This window comes from Sus scrofa, chromosome 7 (assembly GCF_054392235.1).
Source record: "Sus scrofa isolate SSC_HxYL_T2T_F1_AM1 chromosome 7, Sscrofa_HxYL_maternal_Yorkshire_Landrace_v2.0, whole genome shotgun sequence".
NCBI lineage: Eukaryota > Metazoa > Chordata > Mammalia > Artiodactyla > Suidae > Sus > Sus scrofa.
The window spans coordinates 27805146-27823742 of record NC_139389.1 but is presented as its reverse complement, the minus strand read 5'-3'; the positions used below and the strand labels follow the sequence as shown (position 1 = coordinate 27823742).

The 18597-nt window shown below is 47.7% G+C and overlaps 1 protein-coding gene and 1 long non-coding RNA gene across 6 annotated transcripts; one reads left to right on the top strand and one right to left on the bottom strand.

The window, feature by feature from the left end:
- Positions 1-1427: 1427 nt before the first annotated feature.
- MIC-2 (MHC class I related antigen 2) lies at positions 1428-15355 on the bottom strand. 4 transcript variants are annotated; one of them, NM_001114274.1, is given in 6 exon segments: positions 3965-4108; positions 4348-4454; positions 6592-6870; positions 7446-7730; positions 8012-8266; positions 12844-12928. In NM_001114274.1, coding segments are annotated over 6 exon segments (1155 nt in total).
- A 141-nt stretch (positions 15356-15496) lies between these two features.
- On the top strand, positions 15497-18233 carry LOC102165507 (uncharacterized). Of its 2 annotated transcripts, none has more exons than XR_002345612.2 (2): positions 15497-15929; positions 17062-18233. It is a non-coding gene; the product is annotated as an uncharacterized LOC102165507 (long non-coding RNA). The 2 variants fall into 2 exon arrangements; XR_014809864.1 differs by having other exon boundaries at positions 16637-18233.
- Positions 18234-18597: the final 364 nt, after the last annotated feature.

Sequence of the window (18597 nt, the reverse complement as noted above, 5' to 3'; positions counted from 1 at the left end):
TAACTTTGATGTTTCTTCTATTTGTATGAATCTTTCAAGAAGTGAGGGGTTCCCGTTGTAGTGCAGTGGAAACGAATCTGATTAGTATCCATGAGGTTTCGGGTTTGATCAGTGGGTTAAGGATCCGGTGTTGCAGCAAGCTGTGGTGTAGGCTGCAGATGTGGCTTGGATCCTGAGTCACTGTGGCTGTGGTATAGGCTGGGAGTTGTAGCTCTGATTTGATTCCTAGTCTGAAAACTTCTATTTGCTGTGAGTGTGGCCCTAAATAGCAAAAAAAAAAAAAAAGAAGATACTTTGTTTTTTTTATGAATTGCTCCCTTTTGGAAATAATCCTCTGCCGTGCTCCCACCTAGACTGGATTCCTCTACAGCTGGAGCAGGGCCACCCTCCTAGAATCTCCCTCCACCATCAACTGGGCAGTGTTTCAAAGTGCAGTGGAGTCCACACACAGAGAACAGACTGTGGCTGCCAAGGGGGATGTTGAGGGCCGCAGTGAGGGATAGATTGAAAGTTTTGGATTAACAGATGCAAACTATTATATGTAGAATGGACAAACAAGACCCTACTGTATAGCACAGGGACCTCTATTCAATATCCTGTGATGGAAGTTCCCGTCGTGGCTCAGTGGTTAACGAACCCGACTAGGATCCATGAGGATGCAGGTTCGAACCCTGGCCTCGCTCAGTGGGTTACGGATCTGGCATTGCTGTGAGCTGTGGCGTAGGTGGCAGAGGCTGCTCGGATCCCGAGTTGCTGTGGCTGTGCGTAGGCTGGCAGCTGTGGCTCCGATTTGACTCCTAGCCTGGGAATCGTCATATGCCTTGAATGCGGACCTAAAAAAAAAGCATGAGGCTTGAACTGGAATATGTGAATATACATGTTACACAATAATGGAGTTAAAACCTTTTTTTTTTTTTTTTTTGGCAGCCCCAGGGTATATGGAAGGGCCAGAGATCAAATCTGAGCTGCAGCTGTCACCCACACCACAGCTGTGGCAAAACCAGTTCCTTTACCCACTATGTTGGGCTGGGATGAAACCCGCGTCCCCGAGCAGCAGCCTTAGCTGCTGCAGAGACAACGCTGACTCTGCTGCACCCCCTCCTCCTTGGCAACCACAAGTCTGTTCTCCATGTCCATGAGTTTGTTCTGCTCTGTAGATGGGTTTGTTTATGCCATATTTTCGATCCTACATGTAAGTGATATCATATGGTATTTGTCTTTCTCTTTCTGACTTACTTCACTTAGTATGAGACCCTCTAGTTACGTCCATATTGCTGCAAATGACATTATTTTGTTCTTTTTTATGACTCAGTAGTATTCCATTGAGTATACATACTACATCTTCTTAATCCATTCATCCGCTGATGGACATTTAGGTTGTTTCCTTGTCTTGGCTACTGTGAACAGTGCTGCAATGAACACAGGGGTGCATGATTTTTTTTTAATTAAAGTTTTTTCCAGATATATGGCCAGGAGTGTGATTGCTGGACCATATGGCAGTTCTATATTTAGTTTTCTAAGGTACCTCCATACTGTTTTCCATAGTGGGGGTACCAATTTACATTCCCACCAACAGTGTAGGAGGGTTCCCTTTTCTCCACACCCTCCCAAGCATTTGTTACTTGTAGATTTATTAATGATAGCCATTCTGAGTGGTGTAAGGTGGTACCTCATAGTTCTGATACCCACTTAACCATTTTTAAGCATCCAGTACAGTGGTGTGAAATATATGAATGTTATTATGTGACAGATCACTAGAATCTTTTTATCTTGCAAAACTGAAACTCTGCACCCATTGAACAAAAACCCCAGTTCTCTCTCCCTGCCAGATCCTGGCCATCACCATTCTCTTTCTAAGAGTGTGACTACTTTAGACACCTCATGTAAGTGGGATCCTGCAGCATCTGGGGGACTTTTTTCTCCCCCTGTGCCCAGAGAACTCAGAAATTCCCTGGCCAGAGATCAAACCTGAGCTACAGCAGTAACAACACTGAATTGTTAACCATCGGGGCACCAGGGAACTCCAGTATGTGTCATTTTGTGGCTGGCTTATTTTAGTTGGTATAATGTCCTCAAGGTTCATCCAAGCTAAGCAAATGGCAAGATTTCCTTCCTTTTTAAAGCCGAATAATATTCAGTTATACATACCCAGTATTTTCTTTATCCACATATCTATCAATACACAGTTTGCTTCTGTCTCTTGGCTTTTGTGATTAATGCTGCAATAATGTACATGGATATGCACACTTTCCCTATTTTTTTTTTCTTTTTAGGGTCACACCCGCAGAATATGGAGGTTCCCAGGCTAGGGGTCAAATCCGAGCTACAGCTGTTAGCCTCCGCCAGAGCCACAGCAACGCCAGATCCGAGCCGTGTCTGCAACCTACATCACAGCTCACGGCAATGCTGGGTCCTTAATCCACTGAGCAAGGCCAGGGATCGAGCCTGCATCCTCATGGATACTAGTCAGGTTTGTTTGTTAACCACTGAGCCACAATGGGAACTCCACTTTCCCTATTTTTATACTCACTCTCCCTCTCTCTCTCTCTCTCTCTCTTTTTTAGCCATGCCCATGGCATGTGGAAGTTCTCAGGGCAAGGAATGAACCCTTGGCATGGCACCTGAGCTGCTGCAGTGACAATGCTAGGTCCTTAACCTGCCGTGCCACAAGGGAACTCCCCCCTCTCTCATTTTGATGGAATTAATATTTTACTAGTTTCTTATCAGCATATTTTGAAGTGCATGTAGCATGTTTCGAAGTGTTATTACTATTTACTGAGCCACAGCAGTAACTCCCTGTTTAACGTGTATTTTATGCTGCTAGACACATCTTGCGTTTGCCCTCCCTTATATGCTGTGATTTCTGCAAGAGTCACGTACACTCATGTGTTAGGTTTTCATTTGGAAAGCCTCTCTGCAACCCTCCTGACTCTAAGGATTATACCAAATAGCTAATAAATGTGTTTTCTTCCGTCACTCATCACTTTCCCTGTTAGTTAAAAATTGCCCAATAAATTCTCTATATATCTCAGTTCGCCTCCCCACAGCATCATGTCCTTTGTGAAGTAACCAGCTAGGTTATTTGTAAAGAAACAAAATCAGTCTTACTCTGTGGGAAAAAGGGAATGTGTTGGGAAAACAGATATAGATTATAGACTCATGGAGGCAGCTGAAGAAGTAAGGCTCCAAGCAGGTGGGGACCAGGGCAGTGCTGAGATGGGGCAGCAATACTGATCCTCAGTCTCGTTAAGGAACAATCATTGGGGAAGTTTCCAGGTGGCGCGGTGGATCTGGTGTTGCTGTCGTTGTGGCACAGGCTGCTGTGGCCCAGGTTCGATCCTTGGTCCTGGAACTTCTGCATGTCATGGGGCATGGCAGAAAAAAAAAGAAACAACCATTGGGGTAAAAAATGAAATACATCCACAGTGTTCACACTCTTGCCACTTGCTCAAGGTTCGTATTTCCTTGAGAGCATATCTAGGGGGTCTAGCTTAGGCCTGCTGTCTCCTCCTTTATTTTTGAATTCTTTAAAAATTCATGGCCTCGCCCATGGCATGTGGAAGTTCCCAGGCCAGAGGTCAAACCGGCACCGCAGCAGACATCAGAGCCACAGCAGTGGTAACCCGGATCTTTTAACCACTAGACCACTAGGGAACTCCTATTCCTTTATTAAAAGAAGAAATCACCAGGAGTTCTCTGATGGCCCAGTGGGGTTAAGGCTCCTTCGTTTTCACTGCTGTGGTTCTGGTCACTGCTGTGGCACAGGCTTGATCCCTGGCCTGGGAACTTCCACACACTGTGGGTGTGGCCAAAAAGAAAAAAGAAAAAAAGAGAGAGAACCTGAAATAAATACTGCGACTCTCACTAAAAAAAAAAAGCGGGGGAGGGGGTGGAGTTCCCGTTGTGGCTCAGTGGTTAACCCGACTAGTATCTATGAGGACTTGGGTTCAATCCTGGCCCCCACTCAGTAGGTTAAGGATCTGGTGTTGCCTTGAGCTGTGGGTAGGTCACAGACTTGGCTCAGATCCAGCATTGCTGTGGTATAGGCTGGCAGCTTAGCTGATTCGATCCCTAGCCTGGGAACCTCCATGTACTGCGGGGTGTGGCCCTAAAAAGACCAAAAAAAAAAAAAAAAAAGAAGAAGAAGAAGAAGCAACACTGATCAACACACCTTCTTTAGGCTGTATCCAGATGGTATATTATAGTTCCCTAGAGCATACTGGGGTACACTTGCAAGGAATGGGCATGATATATAAAAACTTGTAATGATAAGGAGTTCCCGTTGTGGCTCAGTGGGTTATGAACCCAACTAGCGTCCACGAGGACGCAGGTTCAATCCCTGGCCACCCTCAATGGGCTGGGGATCTGGCGTTGCTGTGGCTGTGGAGTAGGCCAGCGGCTACAGCTCCAATTCGACCCTAGCCTGGGGACTTCCATAAGCTGCATGTGCGGAGCTAAAAAGCAAAAAAATAAACAAACAAAATTATAATAATGTTCACTGCACAGGCAATAGTGTGGATTCCTTTAGAAACCGAGCCTTGGAGGCCAGATCATCCTCAGGGTGACGCATGTGGTCGCTGTGCATGACCACAGTGTGTCCAGGGAGGTGACCCTCAGCTTGGTCTTGAGCATCTCAGCTCTAGGCCAGGGACAGCATCAGAGGGAGAGGGTCTTTGGGGCTGGGGCTCAAGAGGAAGTGGCCTTCAATGCCTCTCCATCTGCAGCCTTTTTCTCCTCACAGTTTTCATGGGCTTAATAAGTTTACTCCTATTTGCAGCACCCAGCATTCCTTTGAAATACCAGACAGACCCAGCCATGGCCAAAAGGAAATTCAAACCACCAGAATTTAAAAGTTCACGTTCTCTGAGCATTCTGGGTTGTCCAAAACAGATACCTCCCTAAAGTTGGTGAACTTTAAACGCACCAGTGAAAAAGCTTTTTCCCCCCGTCAAGGAGAAGAAAGAAATCCCTCCTCAAAACCCAGGAGTTCCCATCTTGGCTCAGTGGTTACGAATCCGACTAGGAACCATGAGGTTGCAGGTTCGATCCCTGACCTTGCTCAATGGGTTAAGGATCCAGGGTTGCCATGAGCTGTGGTGTAGGTCGCAGACGTGGCTTAGATCTCGAGTTGCTGTGGCTCTCGCGTAGGCTGGTGACTACAGCTCCAATTAGACCCCTAGCCTGGGAAAGTCCATATGCTGTGGGAGCGGCCCCAGAAAAGGCAAAAAGACAACCAAAACAAAACAAAACACCAGGGGAACTCCGTGGCTCAGCGGTTAATGAACCCAACTAGGATCCATGAGGATGTGGGTTCGATCCCTGGCTTTGATCAGTGGGTTAAGTACCTGGCCTTGCTGTGAGTTGTGGTGTAGGTCACAGACTCGGTTTGGATCCTGTGTTGCTGTGGCTGTGGTGCAGGCCGGCCGTTGCAGCTCTGATTTGACCCCTAGCCTGAGAACTTCCATATGCTTCGGGTGCGGCCATTAAAAAAAAAGCAAAAACGACAAAACCCAGCAGTTCTGGCGGTGAGGTCTTTCCTCCCGTCCCGTCTCTTCAGGCTTGTTTTCTGTAGTGGAGCAGGAGACCAAAATCTAACCTGAGTTGCAAGAAACAAGACAGCGATGCTCTAAAGGCAGTGACAGATTCTCCTCTACCTCCCACATCCAAAATGTGTGTTTCACGGGAAAATGAAAGTTCATGCAACAGCTAAGGTTACAAAAATCCATTCATCCAAGGCAGTGGAAGGAAGGAAGGGAAGTGGTTGGGCAAACGGCACTGGCAGGAGAAGAAGAAAGGAGTGGAAGGAGAAATAGTCGTGTCAGTCCAGGAAAGGAGGAGGAGGCCTTGTTACAAAAAAAAAATGGAGGCCATGCTGTCCTTGGACATAAAGCACATATGAAAAATTTACCGCATTTTTAATACAGTTTATTTACTCTGATGAGATCCTAAGGCAAAATGCCACATATTTGACATAGTGGGTGCGTAATAAATCCGTGTTGAATGAACAAAGTACCCAGGAATTCAAGTATTATTCCTATTTTAGAGAGGAGGACTGGGAGTTCCCTGGTGGCCCAGAAGTTAGGGACCCAGCATGGTCACTGCTTTGGCTTGGTTTTGAACCCTGGCTGGGGAACATCCAAATGCCTTGGAGTTGGTAACAACACACACAAACACAAATAAAATTAAGAGGGCATTCCCGTGTGGCTTAGTTGGTTAAGAACCTGACTAGTATCCATGAGGATTCAGGTTTGATCCCTGGGCTTGTTCAGTGGGTTAAGGATCTAGCATTGTTGTGGCTGTGGCATAGGCCGGCAGCTGCAGCTCCAATTCGACCCCTAGTCCGGGAACATCCATATGTTGCAGGTGCAGCCATAAAAAGGAATAAAAAGAAAAATAAAAAAAACCAACAAGAACTAAGGCAGCAACACCCAGAATGACCCACCATCGATGTTGGCGCCCTGGAGCCTTTCCTGCAAAAAGGGATTCTTATAACCCCAGCACCCCAGAGCCACAGGCCTGCTCTCCTCCCCCTGAGCCTGGCCTCTGGCTCTCCCAGGGGCAGAACCCCCTCCAGCATCCCCCCAGGCTCACCGCAGGGCACGGCGTGGACACTGTGATTCCCACCATGTTCCACGTGGCACGAGAACCTCTGCTCCTCTCCTTGGGGGACCCTTAGGGTCACCCAGGTCTGGTAGGTCCCATTCCCATCAGGCAGGACACCCCCAGACTGCTGGGTGTCTGGGCTCACAGCTTTCTCATCCTGATACCAGGCCACCGAGATATTCTGGGGAGAGAAGCTGACGGCCTGGCATGTGAGGTTGTCTGTGCCCTCCAAGGCCTGACTGCAGGTCACTGTCACTGCTGGGGGCACTGAGGGAGCAAACACAGAGCCAGTCAGGTCTGGGGCCCAGCCCTGCTCCCCACTGAGGGGGACCAAGAGACCAGGGCTGCCCCTCCCCACCCTCCCCCGCTGGCTGAGCCTTCATGCACCCCAACCTTCCCCAAGTCTGCTCTGGGCCCCGAGGCCCCATTCCTTTGGAGGCAAAGGGGGAGGGATGGGCCCGCCCCCGCCTGGGTCCACGTGCTGATGCTGAGGAGGGGCTGTGAGGGGTGGGCTCCTGTGACAGGCAGGCTGGGAGCCAGGGGGCCCGTCCCCCACTCTAGAAGCTTCCTCTCCTGCCTGCCACCCATCTTCCCTGGGACGCTTTTCTGTCAGAGGGCCCACTGCTCCCCTGGACTCTTGTCACGGGGGTGGTTCATCCCCCTCCCCCCCGCCCCCGCCAGCTTTTTCTGCGGAGGACTGACCAGAAGAGCAAGTCACGGTACAAAGTGCCAAAGGAACACAGATGCAGCCCAGAGTTCAGGGAGCTCCCAACGGGCAGGGCCGGGGCGGGGAGGCTCTCGGGGTCTGGGGGAGAGGAAGGCCCCTGGCCCAGGCCTGGTACCTGTTCTCTCTGTGAAGCTGGTCCAGGATTTCAGATAGCCCTGCAGTTTTGCACAAAGCTCTCCCCGCACGTGGGCCCAGTAGTGTCTGCTTAGCTCGTCCATGTCGCACGTCTTCTCCATTTCCAGGGCCAAGGTCTGAGCCGAGGCCTGGGGCACTGTGCATCCGTGGGTCTCCAGGCCGCAGGAGAGGAGGAGCTCCCCATCGTAGTAGAGACGCCTGACGCCCCTGGGGTGGCTGTCTTCTCCCATCTCACAGCTCACAATTTCCTGGAGGGAATGCAAGCCTGCCCCCCGGGCTGGCAGTGACTCCTCCAGTCCCCAGGTCCCTCTGTCTCCTCCCGCCAAGTGAGAAACTCCAGCCAACGTGCCTGCTCCCTGCTCCCCTCCCTGTCTTCCCTGTGCTGCTGAGTCAAGGCCACCTCCATGCTCAGCTCACAGACCCCCTTCCTCACCCATCCCCCCCACCCACCCCAGGAATCCAGTGGAAAGGGACAGGTGACTCTGGGCCACAGACTCTCCTGGGAAATGCCTCCTGGATCCCTTGACCCCTCCCCACTCCTCTCACCTCCTTTCTCCTTCTGCAGGCCCAGGATTTCTCCAAGACACTTCCTGAGGTCCTCTACTTTCTCTTTCAAATCCTTGGTCTCTTTACGCCATGTCTCAGTGCTCAGGTTTTTTGCCCACAGTCCCTGGGGCTCAACTGTGCCTCTTTCACGGCGCAGGAAGGCCTGGCCATCCAAGCGTCCCTCAGCAAAAAAGGTCGGCTGCACAGATCCATCTTGGGCCATCACCGTGAAGTTGTACCAAAGATTGTGCTGTGCTGGGGAAGGAGGAACCACAGATGAAACTGTTTTCTGGAAACATGCGTGCATCAAATGTTTAACAGAAAAGTTCTGGGGTCCTGACCTTCTGCAGGCCTTAAGGATGCAGATCATGCATGTGTACAAGGGGCCAGAAGGAGGATTTCCAATATAGGGGGCAAAAGGGAAAAGAGAAAGGAAGGAGAGGGGAAATGAGCAGTGGAGGGCGGGATGGAGATCGGCAAGCAGAGGACAAGTGCCAGGCAGGAGGGGAAGGGGGAGAGGCTGGCTTGCAGGGGGCAAGGGAGAGGCAGGAAGACCAGGCTGAGTGGAGGTGGAGTCAGAGGGGCAGGGGCCAGGTCAGGCCCAGGAGCAGAGGAATCCCTGGTCTGAGGCGGGTCGGGTGAGATGGAGAGAGAAGCCTGCTGCCTGGGGTGCAGGCTCAGCACAGACACGGTGGGCTCAGGGAGGGTGAGATGTGAGGCCAAGGGGCCTGAGAGTCTGGGTGGTCAAGAGGTGGGAGCAGAGCAAGGTGCCACTGAGGGAGATGCCGAGGGACCAGCGCAAGGAGAGTCTGGCACCTGTGGGCTGGAGAGAGGAGGCCTCAAGAGGGTGAGCTCAAAGGTGCAGGAGGGCGGAAAGGGCAGCGCCGGGGGAAAGGCCCCCATTGAATGAGGACCCAGAGCAGGTGCCTGCAGTGGGGTGAAGTTAGGAGGATGGGTGCCAAGAACAGAGGGGCTGTGCACTGTACTCAAGGCCCAATCGTGTTAGCTCCAGGGCCCCCACCCCATGATGAAGAAAGAGTAGCGGGGATGGAGGGACATCCCTTTGGGCCAAAGTCACCCCTGGAAATGTAAGGTTAGTGAAAGCTGGGAGGAGGTCAGAGCCTTACAGGTGACAGAACTCACAGGTAAAGAGCCATGAGGGGAAGAGGAGGGGACCTGCAGTGGGGAAGAAGAAGAGGTTGAGGATACCTTAATCAGAGAAGAGCAGAGAGAAGGGAACAGCAGGGAGGACAAATTCTGACCACAAGAGATGGCAGGGGAAAGAAATCAAAGATGACACAAATAGATGGAAAGACATACCATGCTCTTGGATTGGAAGAGTTAATATTATAAAAACGACTATACTACCCAAGGCAATCTACAGATTCAATGCAATCCCTATCAAATTACCAAGGAAATTTTTCACAGAACTTGAACAAAATATTTTCAAGTTTTTTTGGACAAACAAAAGACCCAGAATAGCCAAAGACATCCTGAAAAAGAAAAATGGAGCTGGAGGCATCAGGTTCCCTAACTTCAGACTATACTACAAAGCAACAATCATCAAAACCATATGGTACTGGCACAAAGACAGAAATATAGATCAGTGGAACAGGATAGAAAGCCCAGAATTCAACCCACGCACCTACAGCCAACTAATCTATGACAAAGGAGGCAAGAATATTCAATGAAGAAAAGACAGCTTGTTCAATAAGTGGTGCTGGGAAAACAGGACAGCCACATGTACAAGAATGAAATGAGAACACTCCCTAACACCATACACAAAAATAAACTCAAAATGGATTAAAGACCTAGATATAAGACCAGACACTATCAAACTCTTCGAGGAAAACAGAGGCCAATCTCTGACATAAATGACAGCAACATCTTCTCAGATCCACCTCTTAGAGTAATGACAGTAAACACAAAAATAAACAAATGGGACCTAATTAAACTTAAAAGTTTCTGCACAGCAAAGGAAACCCTAAACAAAATGAAAAGACAACCCACAGAATGGGAGACAGTCTTTGCAAATGAATCGACTGACAAGGGATTAATCTCCAAAATTTATAAACACCTTCTGCAGCTCCATACCAAAAAAAAACAAACCACCCCATCCAAAAATGGGCAGAAGATCTAAACAGACAATTCTCGAAAGAAGACATACAGATGGCCAAAAAACACATGAAAAGATGTTCAACATCACTCATTATTAGAGAGATGCAAATCAAAACCACTCTGAGGTACCACCTTACACCAGCCAAAATGGCCATCATCAACAAGTCTATAAACAATAAGTGCTTGAGAGGGTGTGGAGAAAAGGGAACCCTATTACACTGTTGGTGGGAATGTAAATGGGTGCAACCACTGTGGAAAACAGTATGGAGAGTCCTCAGAAAACTAAACATAGAACTACCCTTTGATCCAGCAATCCCACTCCTGGCCATCTATCCAGAGAAAACCATGACTCACAAAGACACATTTACTCTGATGTTCATCGCAGCACTATTTTCAATAGCCAAGACACAGAAACAACCTAAATGTCGATCAACAGAGAAGTGGATCAAGAAGATGTGGTACATGTACACAATAGAATCTTACTTAGCCATTAAAAGGAACTAAATACTGGGATTTTTAGCCACATGGATGGACCTAGAAATTATCATGCTAAGTGAAGTCAGCCATACAATGAGACACCAACATCAAATGCTTTCACTGACATGTGGAATCTGAAAAAAGGACAGACTGAACTTCTTTGCAGAACAGATACTGACTCACAGACTTTGAAAAACTTATGGTCTCCAAAGGAGACAGTTTGTGGGGGGTGGTGCTGGGGTTGTAGGTTGGAAATCCTATAAAATTGGATTGTGATGATTTTTGTACAACTATAAATGTAATAAATTAATTGAGTAATAAAAAATTTTAAAAATAAAATATACCATTACAAAATAAAAAATAAAACTTGTGAGAGAAAAAAAGAAATAAAACATAAAATTATAAAAAAAAAAAAGAGAGATGGCAGGGGAGGAGACAGGAGAGAATCAGGTGTGGGAACTGGGCACAGAAGAAAGTTAGCCTTGACATTAGTGGGGGAGGGGAGAGTTGAGGAGAAGGTAGAGAAAGGAAACCACAGAAATCACAGGAAGAATCCTTTTCCCCCCAACATCATCACCCTCTAACTTCTGTCAAGCAAAGTAAGCAATAAACAATCTATAATAAGACTAGAAGCAAATCTATAATAAGACTAGAAGCAAAGGACTAGCCCAGAAGCCAGCTTGCCAGATTACTCTGAGAAGCTGCTCCAGGGAAGCAAGTTTTTCAGCACAATTTTATAACTTATCAGAACAAAAAACATTAAACAAGTCAGGGGTACATTTCTTCAAGTTTCAAAAAAAAAAAAAAAAAAACCAGACCAGCACATACAGTATGGCCTTGGCACCTGGGAAGGGAGGCATCATCGTAGGGAGGCATCATCGTAGGTGTGCCAGCACTGGTGTTCCAGGAAGAGGGACATTTAGCCTTTGCTTTTAATATGGACAATTTTTTTTTTTTTTGAGAGTTACACAAATAGTATATTTCCTCCAGCTTCTCTCTCTTTTTTTTTGTCTTTTCTAGGGCCACATCCGAGGTATACGGAGGTTCTCAGGCTAGGGGTTGAATCAGAGCTGTGGCCGCCAGCCTACACCACAGCCACAGCCACACCAGATCTGAGCTGCATCTAGCGAACTACACCACAGCTCACGGCAACGCTGGATCGTTGACCCGATGAGCAGGGCCAGGAATCAAACCCTCAACCTCACGGTTCCTAGTCAGATTCGTTAACCACTGTGCCACGACAGGAACTCCTCTTCCAACTTCTCTTGCTAACATCTTATAGAGCCATAGTACATCTATCCAGACCAGGAAATTAATGCCACTAAACTACTGCTGACTACACTACAGACATTGCTTGCACTTTTCCAGTTTTTCACAAGTGTCCTCGAGGAAGATGGCTATTTTATCTTTATTTTTAACATGGACATTCTTTATTTCTGGTCAATGTGCCCTTGCCTTTAAAAAAGCAGATGTACAATGTACGTTTAATAGGCCACAAACAGGCTATTTTAGAAAGCATAAAATTCAAGGTAATTGTAAATCAACTATTACAGAAAGAAATAAAAATCTTAAAAATTTCAAGGTAACTCAGGTATAAGCCAGAACAATTTCCGTATGTGTAAAAAAATATTTTTGCGGCTTCCCTCAATGAAAAGTGCCCACAATAGTAGGAAGTGCGGTTCAGGTTTGGGCCCCTCTTATCACTCCTGATCACTAGAAAAGGACACCTAACTCCAAGGACTGAGACCCCTTGAGCTCTGCCCTCCTGGAAGCTCCGGTTTTCAGCATCCATAAATAGGAAGAGGGCAGAACTAAGAACAGGAGAGGACAGAGCTAAGGGCAGCCCACAAACTGGCACGAAGTGGTGGCCTCAGCCTCAGACCTCAAAGAGCCCCCGAATGTCTTTGACACGAGCACCTCAGGGGGGAGTCTTCGCACCCAAGGGAGGAGGACCGCGAGATCAGAGAATGGCGAAGTCTGAAGTAGAGCGAATGGGGAGGGTAGGTGCCGCACGGAAAGTAAAGGTTGGGAGTTGGGGGAAAAAGAAAAAAAAGCGAGATTGAGCCTTGGTGGCAACCGCAGCGTGCGGTCCTCTCGCCACTTTACCCAGCCCCGGCCCCAACTCCCGATCGCCGCCGCACCGCAAATGACATGGCCCCCCCGACACTCGCCGATCTCACCTGCACCACTAAACCGCCCCAAGCTCCCAGCTGAGGACCTCAATGAACCCCACTCACCAACGACGGTACCCGGGAGTACAAAAACAACGCTTGCCAGAAACGACAGGTAACGGCACAGTCCCGCGAACCAAACTTTATCCATGGCCCAGAGCTTCCGAACAGAACCGCCCGCCACATTCAACCTCGGGATTTTCATTCAATCATCCCAAATGGGACACTCGCTCCGCCCCAGCTGAGCCCGCCTCTCAGGAAGGCGAGGAGGAGCTGCTCAGCGAGGGAGGGGCGGGGCCTCCGAGTGTCTCAAGAAAAGCCGCACCTAATAACCAATTAGCCGCCTGCAATTTAGGATCCCGGCGAAAGGCGGACGCAGGGTTAAGTGTAAACAAACGCCGAAGGGACAGACTCCGAGCCCCCACCTGAGAGGCACCCAGATCCTGGCCCCCCTTCCCTGCAAAGAAGAGCTCCCCACCCCCAGTCCCCGCCACCGCCCGCTGCAGCCGGGGCAGTTTTAGAGACGCCCCACTCTTAGGGCCTTTCTTGTTCTCTTCCTTCAGGCGCAAGTTCGGTTCCACATGCTCTCCCTCCACTTTGCCCACCAGTTACTGGCAAAAGTCAACGGAGACCAGATTTGCAGACCCCTTTTGCAGATTCAGCCACCTCTGCTACCAGAGTCCAAACTCTCCTAGAGGTTTCCTCTATTATAATCTCCTCCTCCTCCCCAAACTCCGAGACCCTGATGGGTCTCTGGGTCTCTAGTCCTGAGAGATTATACAAAAACACTCCTGTGTTCTTTAAAAGGGTGAATTATGTGATGGCTGAACTGTACCTCAATCATAATAAAATAGCAGTAATCCAAAGAAAAAAAAAATTTAAGGAGTTCTCGTTGTGGTGCAGCAGAAATGAATCCGACTACGAACCATCGAACCATGAGGTTGTGGATTCCATCCCTGGCCTTGCTCAGTGGGTTAAGGATCTGGCGTTGCCGTGAGCTGTGGTGTAGGTCGAAGACCCGGCTTGGATCCTGCGTTGCTGGGGCTGTGGTGTAGGCTGGCGGCTACAGCTCCGATTAGACCCCTAGCCTGGGAACCTCCATATGCCATGGGTGCAGCCCTAAAAAGGACAAAGGACCAAAAATAAAATAAAGTAAAATAAAATAAGAATAATGCCATCCTGAAAACTTCTTCTACTGAAAGCTGTGCTTCATCCCCAACACCCATCTTAGCCTTTGGAGTATCTAGGCCATGGTCCTCAAACTTGGCTGCTTAATAAAACCACTTGGGAGTTTTTACTCTCCATATGTCTAAGCCATGGCCAAAACCAATTGAATCAGTATCCCATGGGTTGGACCTAGGCCTTCCTATCTTTCAAAACCCCCTTAGCGATTCCAATGTGTAGCTAAGTTTTAGAACCACTGTTCCAGCCCGTGGTTTGAACCTCCCTGCTGGTACCAAGTATGCCCTGCCTTGAACCTCATCTTACCTTCTTATACTACCCCCATTAGACAACAAGCCACTTTAGGATCAGGAACCATGTTCATTTCATCTTTGTCTCCCTGAAAATGCTTTTTAAAAAGTTGTACTCTGCTTCTCATTACTAACCATTCACTAATGTCCTTATCCACTACTTTTCCTGTGGATGGAAATGACATGCCTCAGAAAGTTTTAGCCATTTCTTAGATTTGACATCCATTTTTATTAATTAACTACTTTGACCATTACAATTTATTTAGAGGTCAGGGCCTGTTCCATTCTCAGAGAGATTCTTTTCTTTTGTTTTTTTAAGAACATATTTTTTAAGACTATTTTATATTTTTGTTTTATATTGGAGTATAATCTATTCTTTTTTAGATTCTTTTCCCAGAAAGCTTCTTTTCATTGCAAAAGGTTCCCAGGGTAGTGAAAATAGAGAGAGGCAGATGGAACGCAGCTCTCTTGAAGCTGGACCCAAACTCTTTCCTCCTTCAAAGACTTGCTAGGTGTGACAGCTTCTGAAAACTGTCTCATTCAAGTCACCCCTTTCCCTCCCCCCAAAAAAAAGACCTTTAGGGGTGCAACGGTGGCTTAGCAGTTAGGGATCCAGCCTTTTGGCATAGGCTGGATCCCAGGACCCTGACCCCTGGCCCATGGCCGCAAAACTTCCTTAGGCAAATCCCCCCGCCGGGGGTGGTACCGACTTGTCATACTAATAGTAATATGCTAGGATCATCCCACAGCGCTGAGAGATGATTGCAATGACAGATAAAGCTAGCTACTCTTCGCGAGAAGTAGGAGAGGCTTCGATGGTCCAGGACTCCAGTTTTGGAGTGCTCTCCTGAATTTAGGCGGGGCTGCCCCTGCCCCGTCAAGCCTCACAGCAAGTCTTTTGCAAAAAAGCTCGCAGCTTCCAGCCTCCTCTGCTCTGCCCCGTAAACTACTTTTTCTCCCTCCACTCTTTCTTTTGTACTCCTGGACTCACCGGCATAGTGGCGTCTTTGTCTCCGCAGACCCCTGGCACAACTCGGTCCGGAAAAGAAAACCGAAACCTCCCAGCTCTCTCCCACTCTTGCCTTAACCCAGGGCGTAGCTTCACTAACGCTCAGAAAATCACCCGCCCTCCAAACTCTGGTCTAAAGGAAATCAATGTTGCGCGTGGATTTAAAACAAAACTACGGTGCTATTGGCTGGCCGGGAGGGAAGTGAGCTGCGTGTAGGTTTCTGGTTCTCAAACTGCCGGACATTAACATCTGTCTGCGGACTGTGAGAATGCGGACCTCCCCAGGTCCAAGGAAATTCTGAATCCGTAGGTCTGAAGGGAGATCAAGAATCAGACTTATTTTACTCATCTGGATTGTTCCAAGGCCCGTGAGTAGGGAAATGCTTCTTCCAGTCCCTCCCCCACGGATCCCACCCTTGGACTCTTGGATCCAAGTACACTTTTAAAGCTACGAGTTGCCCCCTGGAAGGAAAACGCCCGCCACGGACTTGGTCCGCCCAGAAGAAAAACTGAGACTAAGGATTCAGGATTCAAAACCCGCCGAGATTCTGCCGCGTTCAGGGAGGAAACTTCTTTAGATCCAAAGTGACTTCCTGAGATAAGACGACAGCAGAACCAAAAATAAATAAAATAAGACGCCAGCAGAGTCCGCGGTTTACATACACGCCCTGGTGAGCACTGATTTTAGTAATCATATCTGACAGGGGGGTGAGTCACGTTCAGATACACAGGAGACAAGCTGTAAAGGAGAGTGGGAAAATGAGAGGGGGAACAGAGAAAGGGGTGAAGAAAAGAAAAGAGAAGAAAAAGGAAGAAAAATGCTCCAGGGAAATACATTTTTAAAGATGTAATTTTATGGTTTCTAACTTTATTCTTTATCTAGTTCTGTCATTTATTAAAATTTTGCCATAGCTGTTTGATCACCCTCTGAATACAGAAATAGACAGCTAGTATTATTACTGGACCACTTGAGAGTAAGTTGCAAACATCAGGACCTCTTAACTCCAAGCATGCAGGGTGCAGCTCTTAGCAACAAGAACAAGATGTTTTGTTTACCTTACAAAAGTACAAATTCCAAAAAAAATAATATTTTTAAAACCAACTTAAATACAATGCAGCTATTTGAAATGCACAGCTGTTTGAGTTTGGGCAATTTACATGCTCATGTCACCATTACCACAATGAAGATGTAGTGGTTAAAAAAAAATATGATAGAACATTTCCACTCTCCTCAAAGAAAAAGCTTTGTGACATAATTCCATGCAGCCAATATAAGGAACAAAATAGATTTTAATGTATTGATATGAAAAGATATGCCCTACACACTTTTTTCCTTTTTTTCCTTCCTTTTTTTTATTTTTTATTTTTTTATTGGCAGAGGCCAGGGATCAGATCCCACCTAACCCGCAGCAGCAACTTCACATCCTTTAACCCACTGCGTTTTCCGGCGCCGCAGAGGCACCACCAATCCCGTTGGGCCACAGTGGGAACTCCTTAAGCTTTTGCAAAAGCCAAAAAACATACTGAAATTTCAATGCCACTAATACCATTACAAAAGACATATTTTAAATACAGGAAAACCCGGAAGATTGCTCTCCAAAGTTTTAACAGTGTCTCCAGGGAGTGAGAGAACTTGGTGGCTTACAATTAGTCTGAAATGTTGTAATTTCCTTTTAGTATAAATTTGGAAAAACAAAACAAAACAAAAATTTGGATTTGTAGGGGAAGGGGTCAGGGAGATACTGTGACATTAAGCCCCAAAGTTAACAGTTTTTATGTTTGCTTTTTGTTTTTGCTTCACAGTGGCATTTGGGAGTTCCCCGAGCAAGGGATCCAACTCAGGCCACTTCGGTGACAACAAAGGATCCTTAATCCACTGAGTCACAAGGGAACGCCTTTGTTGTTTTTGGGTTTTGTTTTTAATAAGCTACAGATTTAAAAAAATCAAATTAACTAAAATCCAACACCAGAAGCTGTATTTTGAGATAATCTTTCACATTTTCAGAGCCTTGAATTTTTCAAAGAGTGCTTTTGAAAGGGATGTTTTTAGTGGAGTGGACAGACACATACACAAGCATTTATGAGGCACAGACTCATAAAAAGACACACAAATGGGGGGCACACAGGGGATCCTGTCACATATATGATCAAACCATATAGTTTGAAACCTGTCTTGCCATTACGTTCTCCAGTCGAGGAAAGTTTGGGGCAAATCTTTTCCTTAAGCCTCCATTCGTCCTTGTGAAAAGTTAAAGGCTTTCAGAGCAAGTCTGAGGAAGGACGCGGATATTCTTCTGTCTTTGGTCTTTTTAGGGCCACACCCAGCGGCATATGGAGGCTCCCAGGCTAGGGGTCTAATCGGAGCTGTAGCCGCCGGCCTACACCACAACCACAGCAACACAGGATCCTAGCTTCGTCTTCGACCTATACACAGCTCACAGCAATGCCGGATCCTTAACCCACTGAGCAAGGCCAGGGATCGAACCACAACCTCGTGGTTCCTAGTCAGAGTTGTGTCTGCTGTGCCTCCACGGGAACTCAGGACACTGATTTTCTGATCTGAGGAAATTTCGAGAATGTTGGACAATGGCAGTGTCTGGGTAAGAGCATCCAGCCCCACCTGGAGCATGCTTGCTCTAGGTCACAGTTTGGCCCCGGCTCAAGGAGAGGACGAAGAGAAACTGCACCCGCTTTTGGCTGAGCCTGGCGCCCAGGCAGCTGAGCAGGATGTGCTTCTGCTCACAATCACCACCTGACCCGTTCTGCTTCCTGTAGATGCTGAGGGAGCCCACTCGGCCTTGGGAGGCCCAGCTGGTTCAAGAGTTTTGTGCCGAGACCTGGGCTGCTCCTGGCGATTTCTGATGCGCTTAAACTGCGAGGAGACTGTAAATTTTTTCTTTTGAAAGATTGGCTTCTATCTCCCACTCTGACTGGTTTACCAGATTCATCTCAATAAAACACAAAAACAAAACAAAGTCCAAGTCTGATTTTTCTGGCCAACAGACGGTCTGCACTCTCCCTATTCCTTACTCGTTCCAGGACTGCGGGCAGTGAGCTTCTGGGCTCCAGACCCGCCGTCCTCAGGTCTGGCGCCTTCTCTCAATGACTTCACTTCTTGCTCAGCTCCACTGGGCTTTGTCTCTACTCCTCATCCTTTCCTCCTCTCCAGAATCTCTCTCACCTTTTTCAAAGGCCTTTTTTTGGAGCACAAACTCCTCCCAACCCCAGGAAAAAAAGAGTGCCAAAGACCAGTGAGAGAAACCCCGAAGGACCTCTGTGGCTCCCTGTCTGGACATCAGCCCCTACTCCCACCCTACCCCGTCCAGCTCTCTCTCTGTG